Source organism: Dromiciops gliroides, chromosome 6 (genome assembly GCF_019393635.1).
Source record: "Dromiciops gliroides isolate mDroGli1 chromosome 6, mDroGli1.pri, whole genome shotgun sequence".
Taxonomy (NCBI): Eukaryota; Metazoa; Chordata; class Mammalia; order Microbiotheria; family Microbiotheriidae; genus Dromiciops; species Dromiciops gliroides.
The window spans coordinates 24,024,399-24,040,335 of record NC_057866.1 but is presented as its reverse complement, the minus strand read 5'-3'; the positions used below and the strand labels follow the sequence as shown (position 1 = coordinate 24,040,335).

The 15,937-nt window shown below is 62.0% G+C and overlaps 2 protein-coding genes across 5 annotated transcripts in view; both read left to right on the top strand.

Annotated features, from left to right (window-relative positions):
- The window catches only part of DGKZ (diacylglycerol kinase zeta), a 66,732-nt gene extending 54,229 nt beyond the window's left edge, over window positions 1–12,503 (top strand). For all 4 annotated transcript variants that reach the window (XM_043970860.1, XM_043970862.1, XM_043970861.1 and 1 more), the window contains exons 4-31: window positions 2,184–2,261; window positions 2,797–2,853; window positions 3,296–3,364; window positions 3,889–3,960; window positions 4,050–4,166; window positions 4,266–4,337; window positions 4,535–4,630; window positions 4,829–4,911; window positions 5,127–5,187; window positions 5,292–5,405; window positions 5,519–5,659; window positions 5,824–5,902; window positions 6,096–6,151; window positions 6,597–6,659; window positions 6,772–6,845; window positions 6,924–7,035; window positions 7,123–7,322; window positions 7,427–7,527; window positions 7,635–7,717; window positions 7,810–7,879; window positions 8,004–8,044; window positions 9,755–9,900; window positions 10,010–10,041; window positions 10,481–10,524; window positions 10,675–10,795; window positions 10,958–10,991; window positions 11,125–11,224; window positions 11,462–12,503. In XM_043970860.1, coding sequence (XP_043826795.1) covers window positions 2,184–2,261; window positions 2,797–2,853; window positions 3,296–3,364; window positions 3,889–3,960; window positions 4,050–4,166; window positions 4,266–4,337; window positions 4,535–4,630; window positions 4,829–4,911; window positions 5,127–5,187; window positions 5,292–5,405; window positions 5,519–5,659; window positions 5,824–5,902; window positions 6,096–6,151; window positions 6,597–6,659; window positions 6,772–6,845; window positions 6,924–7,035; window positions 7,123–7,322; window positions 7,427–7,527; window positions 7,635–7,717; window positions 7,810–7,879; window positions 8,004–8,044; window positions 9,755–9,900; window positions 10,010–10,041; window positions 10,481–10,524; window positions 10,675–10,795; window positions 10,958–10,991; window positions 11,125–11,224; window positions 11,462–11,578 — 2,433 coding nt within the window. In that variant the 3' untranslated portion in view covers window positions 11,579–12,503. The remainder of the gene's footprint in view (window positions 1–2,183; window positions 2,262–2,796; window positions 2,854–3,295; window positions 3,365–3,888; window positions 3,961–4,049; window positions 4,167–4,265; window positions 4,338–4,534; window positions 4,631–4,828; window positions 4,912–5,126; window positions 5,188–5,291; window positions 5,406–5,518; window positions 5,660–5,823; window positions 5,903–6,095; window positions 6,152–6,596; window positions 6,660–6,771; window positions 6,846–6,923; window positions 7,036–7,122; window positions 7,323–7,426; window positions 7,528–7,634; window positions 7,718–7,809; window positions 7,880–8,003; window positions 8,045–9,754; window positions 9,901–10,009; window positions 10,042–10,480; window positions 10,525–10,674; window positions 10,796–10,957; window positions 10,992–11,124; window positions 11,225–11,461) is intronic.
- Window positions 12,504–13,912: 1,409 nt separating this feature from the next.
- MDK (midkine) lies at window positions 13,913–15,806 on the top strand. Its single transcript, XM_043970864.1, has 5 exons — window positions 13,913–13,970; window positions 14,461–14,540; window positions 14,658–14,819; window positions 14,938–15,099; window positions 15,401–15,806. Exons 2-5 carry the CDS (start codon window positions 14,462–14,464, stop codon window positions 15,424–15,426), a joined length of 429 nt encoding a protein of 142 aa, XP_043826799.1. The 5' UTR covers window positions 13,913–13,970; window position 14,461; the 3' UTR covers window positions 15,427–15,806.
- Window positions 15,807–15,937: the final 131 nt, after the last annotated feature.

The window sequence follows — 15,937 nt, the reverse complement described above, 5'->3', positions numbered from 1 at the left end:
GAGGCCGCTGGGGGAGCAGGGGGTACTGCTGTCAGAAGGGCCCTGCCTGACTCTTCTGGGGGCTCCCCCAGTATTAGGATGGAGAGAGGCCATCAGGGGTTGCCACTGTGCCCAGAGCATTGGGCCGGCCTGAATTCAAATCCAGCCTCAGACACTTAGTAGCTGTGTGACCCTGGGCAAGGCACTGAGCTTCACTCGGCCTCAGTTTCCTCGATTGTAAAATGAGGGTAATAATAACACCGCTATCCCCGGGGTCTTTGTGAGAGCAAAATGAGGTCATGTCTGTAAAAAGCGCATAGTAGATGCTCTATAAATGCCCGTTCCCTTCTCTTCCCACCTTCCCCCTTCCAGAGTGTCAAGGTTTGAGAGGTGGAACATTTAAGTGCTTTTGAGTCAGTCAGATTGCTGGGGCAGTGGCTCTAATGCTGGGCTTAGGATCAGGGAGCCCCGAGTTCAGATTTCACTCTTAGAGACTTTGTAACTGTGTGACCTTGGGCAAGTCATTTGACCTCAGTCAGTCAGTATCTATTGACTGCTAAGCACCAGGGATAAAAAGAGACAAACATGCACAGAGCCCTGTGAGTTTAGCTGGGACTTGAAGGGAGGCAGAGAGGAGGAGGGAGAGCATCCCCCAGCATGGGGGAACGGCCAGGGCAGGGGGCTAGAGACAGAGGAAACAGCCGGGAAGCTGGAGGGGAGGGGCCGTGGGTTGTGGAGGGCTCCGAGTGACACACAGAGCGATTTGTGTTTGACCCTGGGTGCTACAGGGAGCCCCTGGAGCTTGTGGAGGAGGAGGGGAGCTTTGAACATCACTGTGGGGCGGGCAGACCCACCCCAAACGCCTGGGCCCGACAAGCTGCGGGCCTGCACTGGGGCAGGAACAGGGTCAGAGACGTTGCAGAGGTGAAACCCACAGGCCTCGGCCCGCTTGGACGTGAGGAGTCTGGGGTGACTCCTGGACGGTGTCCCGGGCAGGACTAGGGGACGTGGGGGCAGGCTGTGGAGACACGTTGGGGTTAAGATGTCTGCTGGACATTTGCTGCAAGATGTTCCAAAGGCAGTTGGAGATGGGAGACGGGAAGGCAGCAGAGGGGCAGGCCAGGAGAGGTGGGGTTGCGGTTGTCCCCGAAGAGATGGGATGAAGTCCATGGGAGCTGATGAGATCAGCAAGTGGAGTGGTGTGGAGGGAAAGGAGAAGGGGGGACGCCCAGGGCTAGGAGGAGTGATCCGGAGCAGTGTCCAGGAGAGAGGGCTCAGCAGTGGCAGAGGCCACAGAGGCGGCAGGGCAGCAGGGACTGAGAAAAGGCCGTGGGCTTTGGCAGCTACATGGGTAACTGTGGGGAGAACCCCCTTGGTAGAACGACAAGGTCAGGAGCCTGCAGGTAAGAGGTTGAGAAAGGAGCAAGGTGAGAGCTGCCAGGGGTACCGCAGTGCACAGAGCGCTGGGCCCAGGGTCATAACAAATCTTCCCGAGTTCAGATCCAGCTTCAGACAATCTGAGTACTAGCACTGTGACCCCGGGCAAGTCACTTCACCCTGTTTGTCTCTGTTTCCTCATCTGTATGATGGGCTGGAGAAGGGAGTGACAAAGCACCCCAATATCTCTGCCAAGAAAACCCCAGGAGGGGTCTCAGAGAGCTGGACACGATGGAGCAGCAGAAGAGAGAAGGGGGGGCCCCTTTCAGACAGCAGCTAGCCGGGGTCTCTGAGGAGGGATGAGACGCAAGCATGTTTGTGGGCAGCAGGGAGTGGGCTGGTAGACAGGAAGAGATGGGGGGGGTGACAGAGGGCGTGGTCCGATGGAGGTGGTGGGATGCACTGGGATCGCTCCTGCAGGTGGGGGGGCGGGAAGGCCACCTGGTCACGTGAGAGGGGCAGGAGGACCTGAATGTCAGCCCACGAGGGGAGGGGAGGGGACCCGTCTGTGCGGTCACATTGGCACTCTGGGCTCTCCACCCCTTCCGCCATCCTGCCTGTGCTGGGAAGGACCTAGCCTGGAGACCTCGGTGCAGACCCTTCCGGACAGCCAGGCAACCTAGGCAGGCACCGCACTCCGCCAGCCTCGGCATCCTCCATAGGTGGGGGTCAGTCACGAGGAGGTGGCTTGGCCAGCCACCAAGCGCCGTAGAAATGTGATTTGTTACCTGTTGTCCGACTGACCCCGGCGCCCTTCCTTCCTGCAGCAAAAATCAGTGTCTCGACGAAAGTGCGCTGCCTGCAAGATTGTTGTGCACACGCCCTGTATCGAGCAGCTGGAGAAGGTGACTCAGGCCCTCCTGGATGGGCCTGGGGCTGGGGCCGGGGCTGGGGCCCGAGGAACCACAGCTGGTGCTACCTCCTCCCTGGCACTCTGGAAAGGGGGCTAAAAAGAGCAGCCACATAGCGGGGGATGAAAGCAGGGCAGATGTGAAAGCCCGAGGCTGAGCTGTGCCAGAGGGCCTTGGGAAGGCGGCGGCAGCAGAGCCCAGGCCTGCAGAGGGATACGGAGAGGGTGGGGGCGCCCCGCCGCACCCCTGCTTCCCTCAGGGTGGCAGAAGTCTAGTCTGGGGGCTGGCGTGTCTCTGGACCTCAGCCAGCCCTTATGCCACCTGGTGGCCCAGACCCTGGGCAGTCAGGCTAAGGCAATAGCTGTCCGGGTCCATAGAGCCCATCGGGCCCAGGGACCAACCAGCTTCACCTCCCAGGAAGCACCAGAGCGAGACACCTTCCTGCAGGACGGACCCAGGAGAGCCTCTGAGGCTCCGGGGCCCAGCCTGTCTGTCGTGCTCACAGTTTTCTGTCCCTGCCCCTTTGCAGATTAACTTCCGCTGTAAGCCGTCCTTCCGGGAATCAGGATCTAGGAATGTGCGGGAGGTAAGGAGCAGCTTACCAGAGCCCGCTAACCCGCGGGGAGAAAGGCTCCCATTTCAGGCCCTTCTCCCCCTTCCAGACAAGACCCCTCCTGGCGAAATACTCACCAGGAGGTAGATTGCCCGGGCTACACCTTGGACAGGGTAAAAAGGGCTGCACCCCAAGAATCTGGCATCAGAGGGCCCGGGGCGAAGGCCTAGACTTCCTGCTTGTGTAACCCAGCAGGTTGGCTGCCCTGTGGGCTCACATATCCACCATTCCCAAGGTTCCCTCCAATTCTCTCCAATTCTGGGGCCTCCGCCTCCGCCTCAGTGACTTTGAAACAAGCTGCAGTTCCTCCGTGAGGCTTCATGCCTCCCTGTGCCGGACCCACAGCCCCCTCCTCACTGCACTGGCCCCTGCCCAGAGCAGTCACCCCCCATTCTTCCTCCTCTGTCCTCTCCAGCCCACTTTTGTTCGTCACCACTGGGTGCATCGGCGCCGCCAGGATGGCAAGTGCCGGCATTGTGGCAAGGTGAGTGGCGTGCCCAGGCCAGGTGTCCCCCTGCACCCCTCAGCCCTCCTGGCAGACCGGGCCCTAGGTGGGGAGGGAAGGACGACCCGGCATCCCTCAGCAGGCGCACAGAAAGGCGGCTCTGACCCACTTGGCGATCCTGCTTCTTAGTGCCTACGCACAGACTCAGGGGTGTGGGTAGCAGCGTACTGGGCCTGCGGGCAGGAAGACTCGAGTTCAAATCCTCCCCGAGATACTTGCTAGCTGAGTGACCTCGAGCAAGTCGTTTATTGTCTGCCTGCCTCAGTTTCCTCCTCCCCGGCAGCTCCCTCCCAGGGTTGCTGTGGATGAAGCTCTGGTCCACAGTAGGGTTGGAAGAAGCGCTTCCCCACACTGTGGGCCTGTTTCTTTCTGCGCTGGACAAGATCTCAGAAAAGAGATCAGCTCAGGCTGACATCCTGTGCCTCCAGTGAGGCAGGAGGAGGGTGGGTGCGAGCCAGCCCTGGGGTCGACCCCCTCAGTGACCCCTCCCTGCTTCCCTTCAGGGTTTCCAGCAGAAGTTCACTTTCCACAGCAAAGAAATCGTGGCCATCAGCTGTTCGTGGTGTAAGCAGGCGGTGAGTCCTTCCCCTCACCCGCTTCCTGCCCTCGCTCGTGAGGGGCCTGACCCTCGGATTCAGCTCCCTTCTCTCTCCTCCCTCAACAGTACCACAACAAGGTCTCCTGCTTCATGATCCAGCAGATCGAGGAGCCCTGCTCCCTGGGGGCCCACGCCGCTGTGGTCATCCCCCCGACCTGGATCCTGCGGGCCCGACGCCCCCAGGTGAAGCCCTCCTGCCTCCCCTCCCCCCACAGCCCCTGCCTCCCCTCCTGAGCCTGGGGCCAAAGCCCCACTGACGCCCCTGCCCCCTCCCTTTTGCAGAACCCACTCAAGGTCAGCAAAAAGAAGAAGAGGGCATCTTTCAAGAGGAAATCCAGCAAAAAGGGGCCTGAGGTACGGCCGGGCAGTGAGCGCGGGGCCTCGGGCTGGTCATCTTCCTCGGCTCGCCTGTGAGACGGGCTCTTGCCACTGGCTCTGCCCGTGTCACAGACTATTTGTGACTCAGATGCTCGGGCGGGCACAGGAGGCACGCTGAGCCTGGGGAGGAGCCCAGAGGCCAGAGGCCTCTCTGCACCTTCTCTGTCTTGCAGGAGGGCCGGTGGAAACCCTTCATCATCAAGCCCACCCCATCCCCCCTCATGAAGCCCCTGCTGGTGTTCGTGAACCCCAAGAGCGGAGGCAACCAGGTACGGCCAGTGCCAGCCCTTCCCTCCTCAGCCCCCTGGGCCTGACGGCCGGGCAGAGGGAAGGGGCCTGGTCCGAGCTCCCCTCGGCGTCCCTGCCCAGGCCTGGCCCCCCCTTGCTGAGCACGTGGCCTCCCCAGTCTGTGTCCTCTTCCTGCAGCTCTTCCTCCCCAGACCCGCTCTCCACCTCTTCTTTCCCAGGGTTCGAAGATCATTCAGTCCTTTCTGTGGTATCTCAACCCGCGGCAAGTCTTTGACCTGAGCCAGGGTGGGCCCAAGGAGGCGTGAGTACGGAGGGGGGAGGGCAGGAGTGGGGGCCTCTGCCTGGCTGGGGGGGCAGGAGCAGGGGTTTCTGCCAGGCTGGGGGGGTAGGAGTCGGGGTTTCTGCCAGACGGGGGGGGTAGGAGTGGGGGTCTCTGCCAAGCTGGGGGCAGGGGGCAGGAGCAGGGCCCTCTGCCCTCTGCTTTCTTCAATCCTTTGCCCTGCCTTTACCTCATAGGCTGGAGATGTACCGGAAAGTGCACAACCTTCGGATCCTGGCATGTGGGGGCGATGGCACAGTGAGTCCACCTACACAAGTCCATGAGCCTCCCAGTGGCTGCTGGGCTGGGGCCGGAGGCTTGGGGGAGCCTGGGCCTGAGGCCCCTTCTCCCTTCCCACACAGGTCGGCTGGATCCTCTCCACCCTGGATCAGCTTCGCCTGAAGCCATCCCCTCCTGTCGCTATCCTACCCCTCGGCACCGGCAATGACCTGGCCCGGACCCTCAACTGGGGCGGGGTGAGCACTCGGGGCATGGGAAGAGCATGAAGCAGGCAGGTGGTCGAGGGGAGAGGGAGGGTCCTTGGAGAGACCTGGCGGCCGTCCCACATTCCTGCTCCCCGCTTCCTCAGGGTTACACGGATGAGCCAGTGTCCAAGATCCTGTCCCATGTGGAAGAGGGTAATGTCGTGCAGCTGGACCGATGGGACTTGAGAGCGGAGCCCAACCCAGAAGCCGGGCCTGACGACCGGGATGAGGGGGCCACCGACAGGGTCAGCCCGGGCCATGTGTCCTTCCCCACCCACAGCCCCTGGTCCCTCGGGGAGAGGAGCCCAGACACCCACCTGCCCCACCCCTCAGCCCAGTTCACGGGTCCCTGTCTGCTTTGTCAGCCGCTCGTCTCTGACCGGCTCACTCCTCCCTTTGTCCTTTTTAGCTGCCCCTAGACGTCTTCAATAATTACTTCAGCCTCGGCTTTGATGCCCACGTCACCCTGGAATTTCACGAGTCTAGAGGTCGGTGCTGTTGAATTGCCCTGTCACTAAGGAGAATGGGGTGTCGGGGAAAGGGGGTGGCGGAGCCTGTCCCCCTCAGAGAGCAGACCTGGCAGGCAGAAGAGGGCCCGCTCAAGGGGGTCCCAAGAAGAGAGGACTCAACCAGGTGCCCCGGTGACCCTCACCTTTCTCTTTCTCATCTCTGCTTATGTAGAGGCCAATCCAGAAAAATTCAATAGCCGGTTTCGGAACAAGATGTTTTATGCTGGGGTAAGCCTGGGGCTTGGCAGTGCCCCTCAAATGACCCCCTCTGCCATCCCACCTGTGTCAGGTGGCCTGTGGCACAATCTTGGGGATGCCCATCGCCCCAGCCCGGGGTATCAGGCCCCCAGAGGCTGGCCCTGCCACAGTCCCTGGGCCACATTATTTCCCAGGTCTTGCCCCACAGAGGTTTCCGTCACTAAATGTCAGCCTCGGTCACTCACCTTTCTCTGCCCCTGAAGGAGGTCATGTGAGAGTCCTGTCCCCACTTTGTAGATGAGCACATGGAGGCTGAGGGACAGAATGGGGCTTGGGCTGAGCGCGTCCTATGGCGAAGCTGAGAAGCCCCAGTCTGGGTGCTAAGCCCAGGGTCTCCCAGCCACTTTGCCTGGGCTCCCCCAGGATGGCGGGCTCGCAAGGAGCGGGCGTGACACCTTCCTTCTGCCTTTGACAGACGGCCTTTTCTGACTTCCTCACGGGCAGCTCCAAAGACCTGGCCAAGCACATCCGAGTGGTGGTGAGTCTCCTTCCTCCTCCCTGTGGACCCTCAGGAGGCGGACGGGAGGGGCTGGGGCAGTGGGGAGAGCAGACCCTCTCCTGCCCCCTCACCCACACCGAGCCTATTGCAGTGCGATGGCGCAGACCTGACCCCCAAGATCCAGGACCTGAAGCCCCAGTGCATCGTCTTCCTGAACATCCCCAGGTGAGAGAAGCTGCCAGCCGTGTTCGGGGTCCTTGGCCCCGGCCTCCGGTCAGGCCCTCACTGTCTGCCCCCTCCTAGGTATTGTGCGGGCACCATGCCCTGGGGCCATCCCGGTGATCATCATGACTTTGAGCCCCAGCGGCATGACGACGGCTACCTCGAGGTCATCGGCTTCACCATGACATCACTGGTGAGAAGGGCCTGGGCTGGGGGGGCGGGGGACGGCGGGGCCTTGGTGGAGGGGCCATCTGACCTCTGACCTCTGCCATGTACACAGGCCGCTCTCCAGGTGGGCGGGCATGGCGAGCGTCTCACCCAGTGCCGGGAGGTGCTGCTCACCACGGCCAAGGCCATCCCGGTGCAGGTGGACGGGGAGCCCTGCAAGCTGGCTGCTTCCTGCATCCGCATCGCGCTGCGCAACCAGGCCACAATGGTGCAGAAGGCCAAGCGGAGGAGCTCTGTCCCCCTGCACAGCGAGTATGGCCCGGCCCGGCCCCACAGCCAGCCCCTGCCCCGCTCCCCAGTCTCCCCCTTCCTCCATCCCTCCCTGATGCCTCTCCCTCTGGCCCTTCCTACCTCAGCCAACAGCCTGTACCTGAGCAGCTGCGCATCCAGCTACGCCGGGTCAGCATGCACGACTACGAGGCCTTGCACTACGACAAAGAGCAGCTCAAGGAGGCCTGTGCGTGAGCCGGGGCTGGGGCCGGGGCTTGGGGCTGGGGGCTGGGGGCTGGGGGCACGCTTCGTGGCCCCTGCCCGAGGCTGACAGACACTCTGTCGTCTCCACAGCCGTGCCGCTGGGCACTGTGGTGGTGCCGGGGGACAGTGACCTGGAGCTCTGCCGTGCCCGGATTGAGCAGCTGCAGCAGGGGGTGAGGAGGGGGAGGCGGCCACCTCGGGGGTGGTGGGAAGTGGACACGGAGAATGATGGCCTAGCCCCTCACCCTCCCTTCTCCTGGAGCAGGAACCCAACGGGGCAGGAGCCAAGGCTTCGTCGGGCCAGAGACTGTCACCCAATTGGTGTTTCCTGGATGGTGAGTGCCTGCCCAGGAGTGGCCCGGGACGATGCCCACAAGCCCCTTCCTGGGGTGGGGGGGCTTGGGCAGGATGGAAGAGGTGGAGAGCCCAGAGTTCCTCATGCCCCTTTCTCTCCCACAGCAACCACAGCCAATCGATTCTACAGGATAGATCGAGCCCAGGCAAGTAAAAAGGAGAAAAGGAGGGCCCCTGGGCCCCTCCCTCCAGCTCTCCCACCCCGCTCCACATAGCCTCAGTCTCTCTCTGTCTCCCCTTCTCTTTCCCTCCCCCCTACAGGACTACACAGGGTACGTGGTCTGGGGCCTTCACTGTAGTCAGGGGTACAGAGCTGACACCCCTGGACAGGTAGCAGGCCATAGAGGGCAGTAGGTCCCTGAGGGAGTCACACAGGGAGCCCCCAGAAAGGGGAGGGTGGGAGGACTGGAGTAGGGAGCCCATCTATGGAAGGTTTTTTCTGAGAGGCAGGCTGAGGCAGGCCACTTGTCCAGAGGAAGGGGCTTGTTGGGCCCTGAACTTTGCATAGGACTCTGAGGAGGCCTGGGGAGAAGACCCAAGCCAAAGGACCCCTGTCAGTAAAAGCACATGGGTGAGGTGGGGGGGTGAGACACGTGAAACTGGCAGGGGAAGGGCCAGATGGCAGCGGGCTGGGGACGGTCAGAGGGTCTCGGGGCCTAGTCGAGCACCTCTGAGGACACAGACAACCCTGGAAGAGCTTCGCCTCTTCGAGCAGAGAGGAGGAGTCAGTGTGGGGAGGGAGGGGGCGTATTCCGGCTCCCTGGGCCCAGGACTGCCTGGGCAAAGGATCCGAGTCAAGAAGCCCAAAGCCAGCTTTGGAAACAGCTCGTGGGCCACGGGCCACGGAGCAAGATGGCATCCATCTGCGGCCAGGCTGAGGAAGGGGAATTAGGGCAGGATGGGAGGGGGAGCCAGCCAATGGACGGCCCCAGCAACCGTGGGCGGTCACAAGGTGAGCCCAAGCTGGAAGGGAAATGAGAGAAAAGGGCTAATCCAACACCCTTTTCTACACATAAGGAATGGGAGGCCCCGAGAAATTAACCATGAGCCTCTGCTTCCAGATCCCGCTGTGCCACACCTCTGGTCACCAGAGAGTGCTTGTTTCCAGTTCAGGCCTAGACAAGAGGGGTCCTGGGAATGGCCAAAGGGGGTGGACTCTGGAGGGATCATTGGTGGGGAGAGCCGTAACCTTGGAAACCTGACTAGGGAAAGGAACAGCGCCCCCCACCCCCCAGATGTGTGTTCAGCACCTGCTGAATGTAAAGCGATATGTAGAGAGAATCTGGATAAGAGGTGACCCCTGCCTTCACGAAGCTCACAGTTTATCGTGGGGGTGTCCAATTCTTTGTGACCCCATCTGGGGTTTTCTTGGCCAAGACACTGGAGTGCCTTGCCATGTCCTCCAGCTCATTTTACAGAGGGGAAACTCAGGCAGATAGGGAGAAGTGACTTGTCCAGGGTCATACAGCTAGGATGTGTCTGAAGCCAGATTTGAACTCAGGAAGATGAGTCTTCCTGACTCCAGGCCTGGCATTCTGAGCACTCAGGCGCCCCCTAGCTGCCCATTTATGGAGATATAAGTCAAGCAAAATGGTAATACACAGTATTCATCAGAGGGGTCAGTCAGCCAAGAAATGTTTATTAAGTGAGGTACGTGTATATATGTGTGTTTGTGTGTATATATGTATATGTACAACGATATAAAATTTCTGTAGGTATTATTTAATAAATGTCATTAGATATTTCGTTCCATCAGAGGGGTACAGGCAGAACATTATATGGGGCCCCGTTAGGGTGGGTGGCAGGGCATCATCAGGGGGCAAGGGCCTGGGGCCTGACTGGAGGCTTCTTTGCAGGAACATCTCAACTACGTGACAGAGATTGCGCAGGATGAACTCTATGTGCTGGACCCAGAACTGCTGGGCACCCCTGCCAGGCCTGCCCTCGGGGCCTCCCAAAGCCCTGGCCCCACCTCTCCACCACCCCCATCCCCCAGGCCCAGGTGTGCAACCCCACCTTGTCCAGTCCCTGGGCACGCAGGGAAGAGGGGAGCCCTTGGGAATCCCGGTCCCCAATAATAGCCTTGTCATGTCTTCCCCCACTCTTCCCAGGCCAGACCAAGGGGATGCAGTGCCCCCAAAAGGTGAGGAGCCTTCTCTTTCCCTGGGGGCTCTGGACATAGGAGTGGGGGGGGGCCTCTCCAGCCGGAGACCCCGAAGCCCAGTCGGTGAAGCTGGCAGAGGGAGGACAGGAAGCTCCCTTCATCAGCCAGGCTCCAGATTGTCCCCGCTAAGCCCTTCCGAGTCTCCCAATGGCCGACAGATGGCTGCAGACGTGGGCCAGAATGGACGCCAGGCCCCCTACCCTCTGAACCCCTCCTCCCCCTAGATCCCAGGAAATCCACATCCCTCCTCCCAGCGAGCTCCCCTTCTAAGGGGAGGACGGCGAATAAATGCAAAGATGCGCAAAGCCGCTGAACACTGATCGTTGGGGGGGGGGGCGCGTCATGGGGGGAGGATTTCTGCAGAAGAGCAGCCGGCCAGGCCCCGCCCCTCCCATAACCTGCAGGTTTTGTCCTGTAGGTGAAGGCTTGATAGAGGCCGCTGAGAGCAATGACTTCTGTAAGGTATCTCCCCCCAACTGGCCGTCCCGGGATGGAACCCGGTCCCAGGGCACACAGACTGGATACTCCCCGGGGAGGGAGGAGGGTAGCCCAGGGAGGGAGTTAGAGTGAGCCGAGAAGCCTCGCCCCCCAGCCCCCTGCCGGTCCCCTCAGTTCCAGGAGCTCCACCGGGCCGGGGGGGACCTCATGCTCCGGGACGAGCGGGGCCGCACCCTCTTGCACCATGCAGTCCGAGCCGGGAGCAAGGAGATCGTCCGCTACCTCCTGGACCACGGTGAGGGCTCGGGGGCGGGGCCCCAGCTCACTCCGGGTAACACGCGGAGTTTGCACGGGGGTCCCTCTGCATTTTCCCCAGTTCTAAATCCTACAGCCCTTAGGGTGGGACTCCCTCCTTTGTGTGTTGCTGACCTTCCCTCCCCCTCCCCTCCTGTTCCAGCCCCCACGGAAATCATCGATGCAGTAGAAGAGAAGTGAGTATTCGGGCACCCGCAGCCCTGTGTGGCTGGAGCCGCTGGGCCCCTGCCCAGGCAGCTCAGGCGTCCTTGGGTGGGTTGGGGGGGCTCTTGCCTTGTCTTGGATCCCACCCAGCTGCTCCCCTTCCAGTGGGGAGACCTCCCTCCATCAGGCAGCAGCCCTGCGCCAACGCACCATCTGCCACTACATCGTGGAGGCCGGAGCCTCCCTCATGAAGACGGACCTGCAGGTGCCCAGGATGGGGAGGCCTGATAACGAGGGCCCGGGGTTGGGCTGGTGCGGCGGGAGATGGGGACCACTGCCTCCCCAACCCAGACGGACAGCGAGACCACGTGTGGCCCCGTGAAACCCGAGCGGTTGGGAGGGGGCAGAGGGGCTGCCTGGCAGAGGGGGTGGGCGGGGCCGGGGGAGGGGCCTGGCCCGGCTCCGGGGCCTGGTCCGAACTCCACCGTCTGTGGGCCGCCAGGGGGATACACCGAGGCAGCGGGCGGAAAAGGCCCAGGACACCGAGCTGGCCGCCTACCTAGAAAACCGTCAGCACTACCAGATGATCCAGAGGGAAGACCAAGAGACGGCCGTGTAGCCCGGTGACCCCAGGAAGCGGGACGTCGTGGTCCGGATCCTCCCCTGCCCCGGGACCAGCATGGGGGGAGGGGGCCGGGGCCCTTGGCCGCACTCGTTCACACTGCTACATTCCACTGGGCCGGGCGGCCAGCACCGTGGGGGGACCCCGCCTGGGGAAGGAGCCCCACGGCCGACCGGGGGCCCGCAGGACTCGAGGGAGGCACGCAGAGACTGGACTCAGAGACGCGCCGAAGCCCACCCCTGCCCCCTTCCTGTGCATGTTTCTCCTGCCTGGCTTTTGAGCCCCATCTCCATCCTGGAAGTCCAGGCCTCTGGCCCTGACCAGCAAGGTTGAGGAAAAGCAGTTTCCTGAGGGAGGGGCATCACCCAGGCCGGGAGAGCTAGTGACCCTGCCCACAGCGGTCAGGACTAGAGTCTGGACTCTGCCCATATAGCCCGGCCATTGTTCCCCGAGGCCAAACACTGTCTTCAGCTGCCTTAGAAGGGAGAGACGGACGGAGGGAGGGAGGTCTAGAGCAGGGGAGGGGAGGATTGGGAGGGGAGATCAGCCAGAAGCCTCGAGGTGAGAAGGGTGTAGAGAAAGCGCAGGAGGGCAGGGGAGGCTGGTGTGGGGAGAAAGCTGCTTGTTGGAGCCTAAGGCAGATGGATTGGGCCGGTCGATGCTGCTGGCTCCCTCTGGATCCCCAGCCATCCTGGTCACTTCAGCACCTTCCTGGTGTAGCCTGGCCCCCATCCCCCCACCCCCATTGCCTTTTGCGCTCGCCACCCGATTTCATCACCAACGGGGCAGCCCCTGCCCAGGGCGGGGGGGGATCCATCCAGCACACGGGGGGTGGGGGAGGGTGCCCGGGGAAGCTTGCCATGGTGTCATGTTTACAGCCCAGCCGGGTGTAACTCAGTAAAATGGATGTTTTTTTTCCTAACTGATTTCTGTTCCTGGACTTGGGGGGAGCCAAAGGGCCCCTGGCCGGGACTGCTCTGGGCTAGCAGGGAGATGGCCGTGTGGTGGGCAGCACGAGCACAAGGGCAGAGCCGTCAACCTTTTGTGCTTGGAGGAGAGAGCCCTGGCTTTGAGAGCAAGACCCAGGGGCTATGGCTGCTCATCTCTAAAGGGCGGGGCTGGGCCCCATCCCACTCCTCCAGACCTGCATTCCTTGATTGAGCCTCGGAAGAGGCCGATGTTCTGTCATTCTGCAGCTTAGAGTGTTTAGACTAGGGCTAGCTTCTGTTCTCCCTCCATCCGTAAAGTGGAGGTGAGCCAGGGAACTGGATTGAAATCCTGCTTCTGACATTGAATGACCTTGGTCCAGTCATTCGCTCCTCCCTGAACCTCCATCTTTGTATCTGTTAAATGAGAGGTTTGGATGAAATGATCTCAGGGGGGCGTTCGAGCTATACATCCGGAGTTCTGGGGACTGTCCCTCATCAAGGCCCTGGGCTTCTCCGTCATCCTAAAGCCTTAAGATCCAAATAATCCAACGAGAACAGCGCTAGCCCCTCCCCAGCGCCAGTCTAGCCCACAAAGGATTCCTGGAAGGGGGAGAGAGGGGCTACGGAGGTGCCCAGCCCCCCAGCTGCCTTCTGGCCTCGCTCGGCGGGGCAGTGGCGGGCGGGGCGTGGCGGGACCCCACTCTACAGGTAGAAGCCCGAGTCTCGGTGCCCCTGTGAGTGTTGGCCCGATCACTGAGGGTGGGAGGCGTGGAAGGGAAGTGGACGCTGGGCACGCCCTCGGGGAGGTGGGAAAGCCCAGTCTGCAGCTCACATGCATCCCGGACACTGCCTCTGGGCTGGACCCAGTGCGGACATGGGCGGGGGGAACGCATGGACGTTCACGGGGACAAAGCGCTGGAAAGGGCCCGAGGTTCCAAGCACTAGCCCCGTTTATGCCACAAATGGGGAAACTGAGGCTTCCAAGGCCCTCGGGGCTCCAGACACCCAGTGGGGAGCACACGTGCTTTGCTTGGGGTCCCGCCTAACCTTCCTCATGTGAAGATGAAACCTCGGTTTCCCCGAGAGCGTAGTTGAGAGAGCGGCCTCTCAGCCCGGGATCCTCCAGCTTCCCCGGCTCGGGAGAGAAGTTTGGGGGCGTCCTCTGGCCGGCCCCCGAGGGGCGGAGGCAGGGGCTGGCCCCTCGGGGAGGGTCGGGGCGGACGGGAGTCCCTCCCCTTAGTGGGGAGGGGGCGGGGGCCCATGTGACCGGCTCAGACCGGTTCTGGAGACAAAAGGGGCTGGGGCGGGAGGAGCCGGAGCGGGACGGTGGGACGGGCGGCACTGCACGGCCGGCAGCGGCGGGAGCGGACCCGGAGCAGGCGGCGAGCGAGCGGGCGATCGGGCGAGCGAGCGAGCGAGCGAGCGATCGGGAGCAGCGACTGCGCCGGGGCCGGGGCCGAGTGAGCAAACGAGGGGGCCAGGGAGGGACCCAGGGAGCCCCGCGGGAAGGCGGGAGCCGGACGGGTGCACGAGGCTGGGGCGCAGCCGCCCTGCCCGGGGAGACCCAGGAGCAGGCCAGGGCAGTCCGGGGTTCGAGAGGGACCAGCTCCGGAGCTCCGCCCAGGACGGCCCCCAAAACTCCCCCACCCCTCCCTCCCTACCTCCGGAGCCGAGCCCCGGCAGCCAGGGGCCCCCCATCCTTGGCTGGCTAGGCCCAGGAGCCCCGCTGGGGCTTGGCTGAGAGGGGAGGGACCCCAGCCCAGAAGAGAGGAGAGCCTGGGGCTCTTGGTCCATTGTGGGAGAAGGGTCAGCGCCACCCCCCCCAAGTGGAAGGGGAAACGATCCCTTCCCTGCCGCACCACATCGGTAGCAGGCCCGAGCCTTCAGCCACCGTGGAGAGGAGGGTCCAAGTAGCCATCAAGCTCTGACCTCCGACCCCCCCCCCCCCAGGATGCAGCTCCGAAACTTCCTCGTGCTCACTCTCATGGCGCTCCTGGCCCTCCCCATCGAGGCTGCCAAGAACAAGAAAGGTGATGGGAGGCTGAGGGGACGGGGGGGGGGTGGAGGGGGGGCCCCCACCGGCCTTGGGGGCCCGGGAGATGAGCTCTCCCAAGGGAGCTAATGCCCACCCTGGGCCCTTTTTACAGACAAGGGGAAGAAAGGCAATTCTGAGTGTGAGGAGTGGAACTGGGGTCCCTGCACCCCAAGCAGCAAAGACTGTGGCATTGGCTTCCGGGAGGGCAGCTGTGGGGGCGAGACCCGGCGCCTCAAGTGTAAGGTGCCCTGCAACTGGAAAAAGGAGTTTGGAGGTAAGGAAGCTCCCCTCCAATGGGCAAGACCCCCAGAGAGTAAGGGGTCATGGGGCAGAGAGGGGAGGTGGGAGCTAGGACAGCTGTGGCCCTTACCTCTGACTCCAACCTTCTCTAGCTGACTGCAAATACAAGTTTGAGAATTGGGGTGCGTGTGACAGCAGCACGGGTACCAAGACCCGCCAGGGAACCTTGAAGAAGGCCCTGTACAATGCCCAATGCCAGGAGGCCATCCGAGTGACCAAGCCCTGCACCCTCAAGGCCAAAGCCAAGATCAGAGGTCAATATCTTGACAGCTCCACCCTCCCATTCTGGTCTGGGGGGGGGGACCCAGGACACACAGGTGGTGTTCCCTGAGTCAGAGCCCCAACACCTGGGATTTGGGTTGGAGTTGTTGTTTGGGATTTCTGACCCAGTCTCAACTTGCCTCCTCCAGCCAGTGGGCCACAAGAAGGCTGCTGCTGGCCAGGTCTATTCCCGTGGGGAAGGGGGGTGGCAGCAGAGATGGGGAATGAGGGGGCGGGTGTCTGAGCCAGAGCTAGAGGGACACTGCTAACCCTAGTCTGCTTTCTGTTTCACAGCCAAGAAAGGGAAGGGGAAGGACTAGACCCGAAGCATCACCTGACAGGGGGTCTTTGCCTCCGGAGGACACCTAGATACACTGTCCCTTTCCTCTCTCCCTCTCCCCCACCCCGTCCTCCCCTGCCCAGTCCCCCAGAACTTATTCCACACCAGGTGCCTTGTTTCTACCATTAGCTTTATCAATCACAAAGCGCTCCTTCCTAATTCCCCCCATCATTCCTAGCCTTGGCGTGAAGGGGCAGAAGAGTTGGGGCAGGGGGAGGGAGGGACCAGGCCCTCCCCTCCCTGCCCTGGCTCCCTCTCACCCCAGTGATATGAGCTCCAATTTCAGCCTAGCCCCAGGTCCTTATTCAAGTCATCACCTTTATTAAAAAATAAAAATAAAGTCTTTTTTTTCCAATAAAAGCCTTTTGTTTTTAATATATAAAAGCTCCCTTCTCTATTAGTTTAGCTGCAGTTTGGGGGAGAGGATTCTCTAGGGTTTAGGAGGGAGAGGAAGGGGCTAGGGTGGAGATCCAGAAAGCTGGGACAAGGGC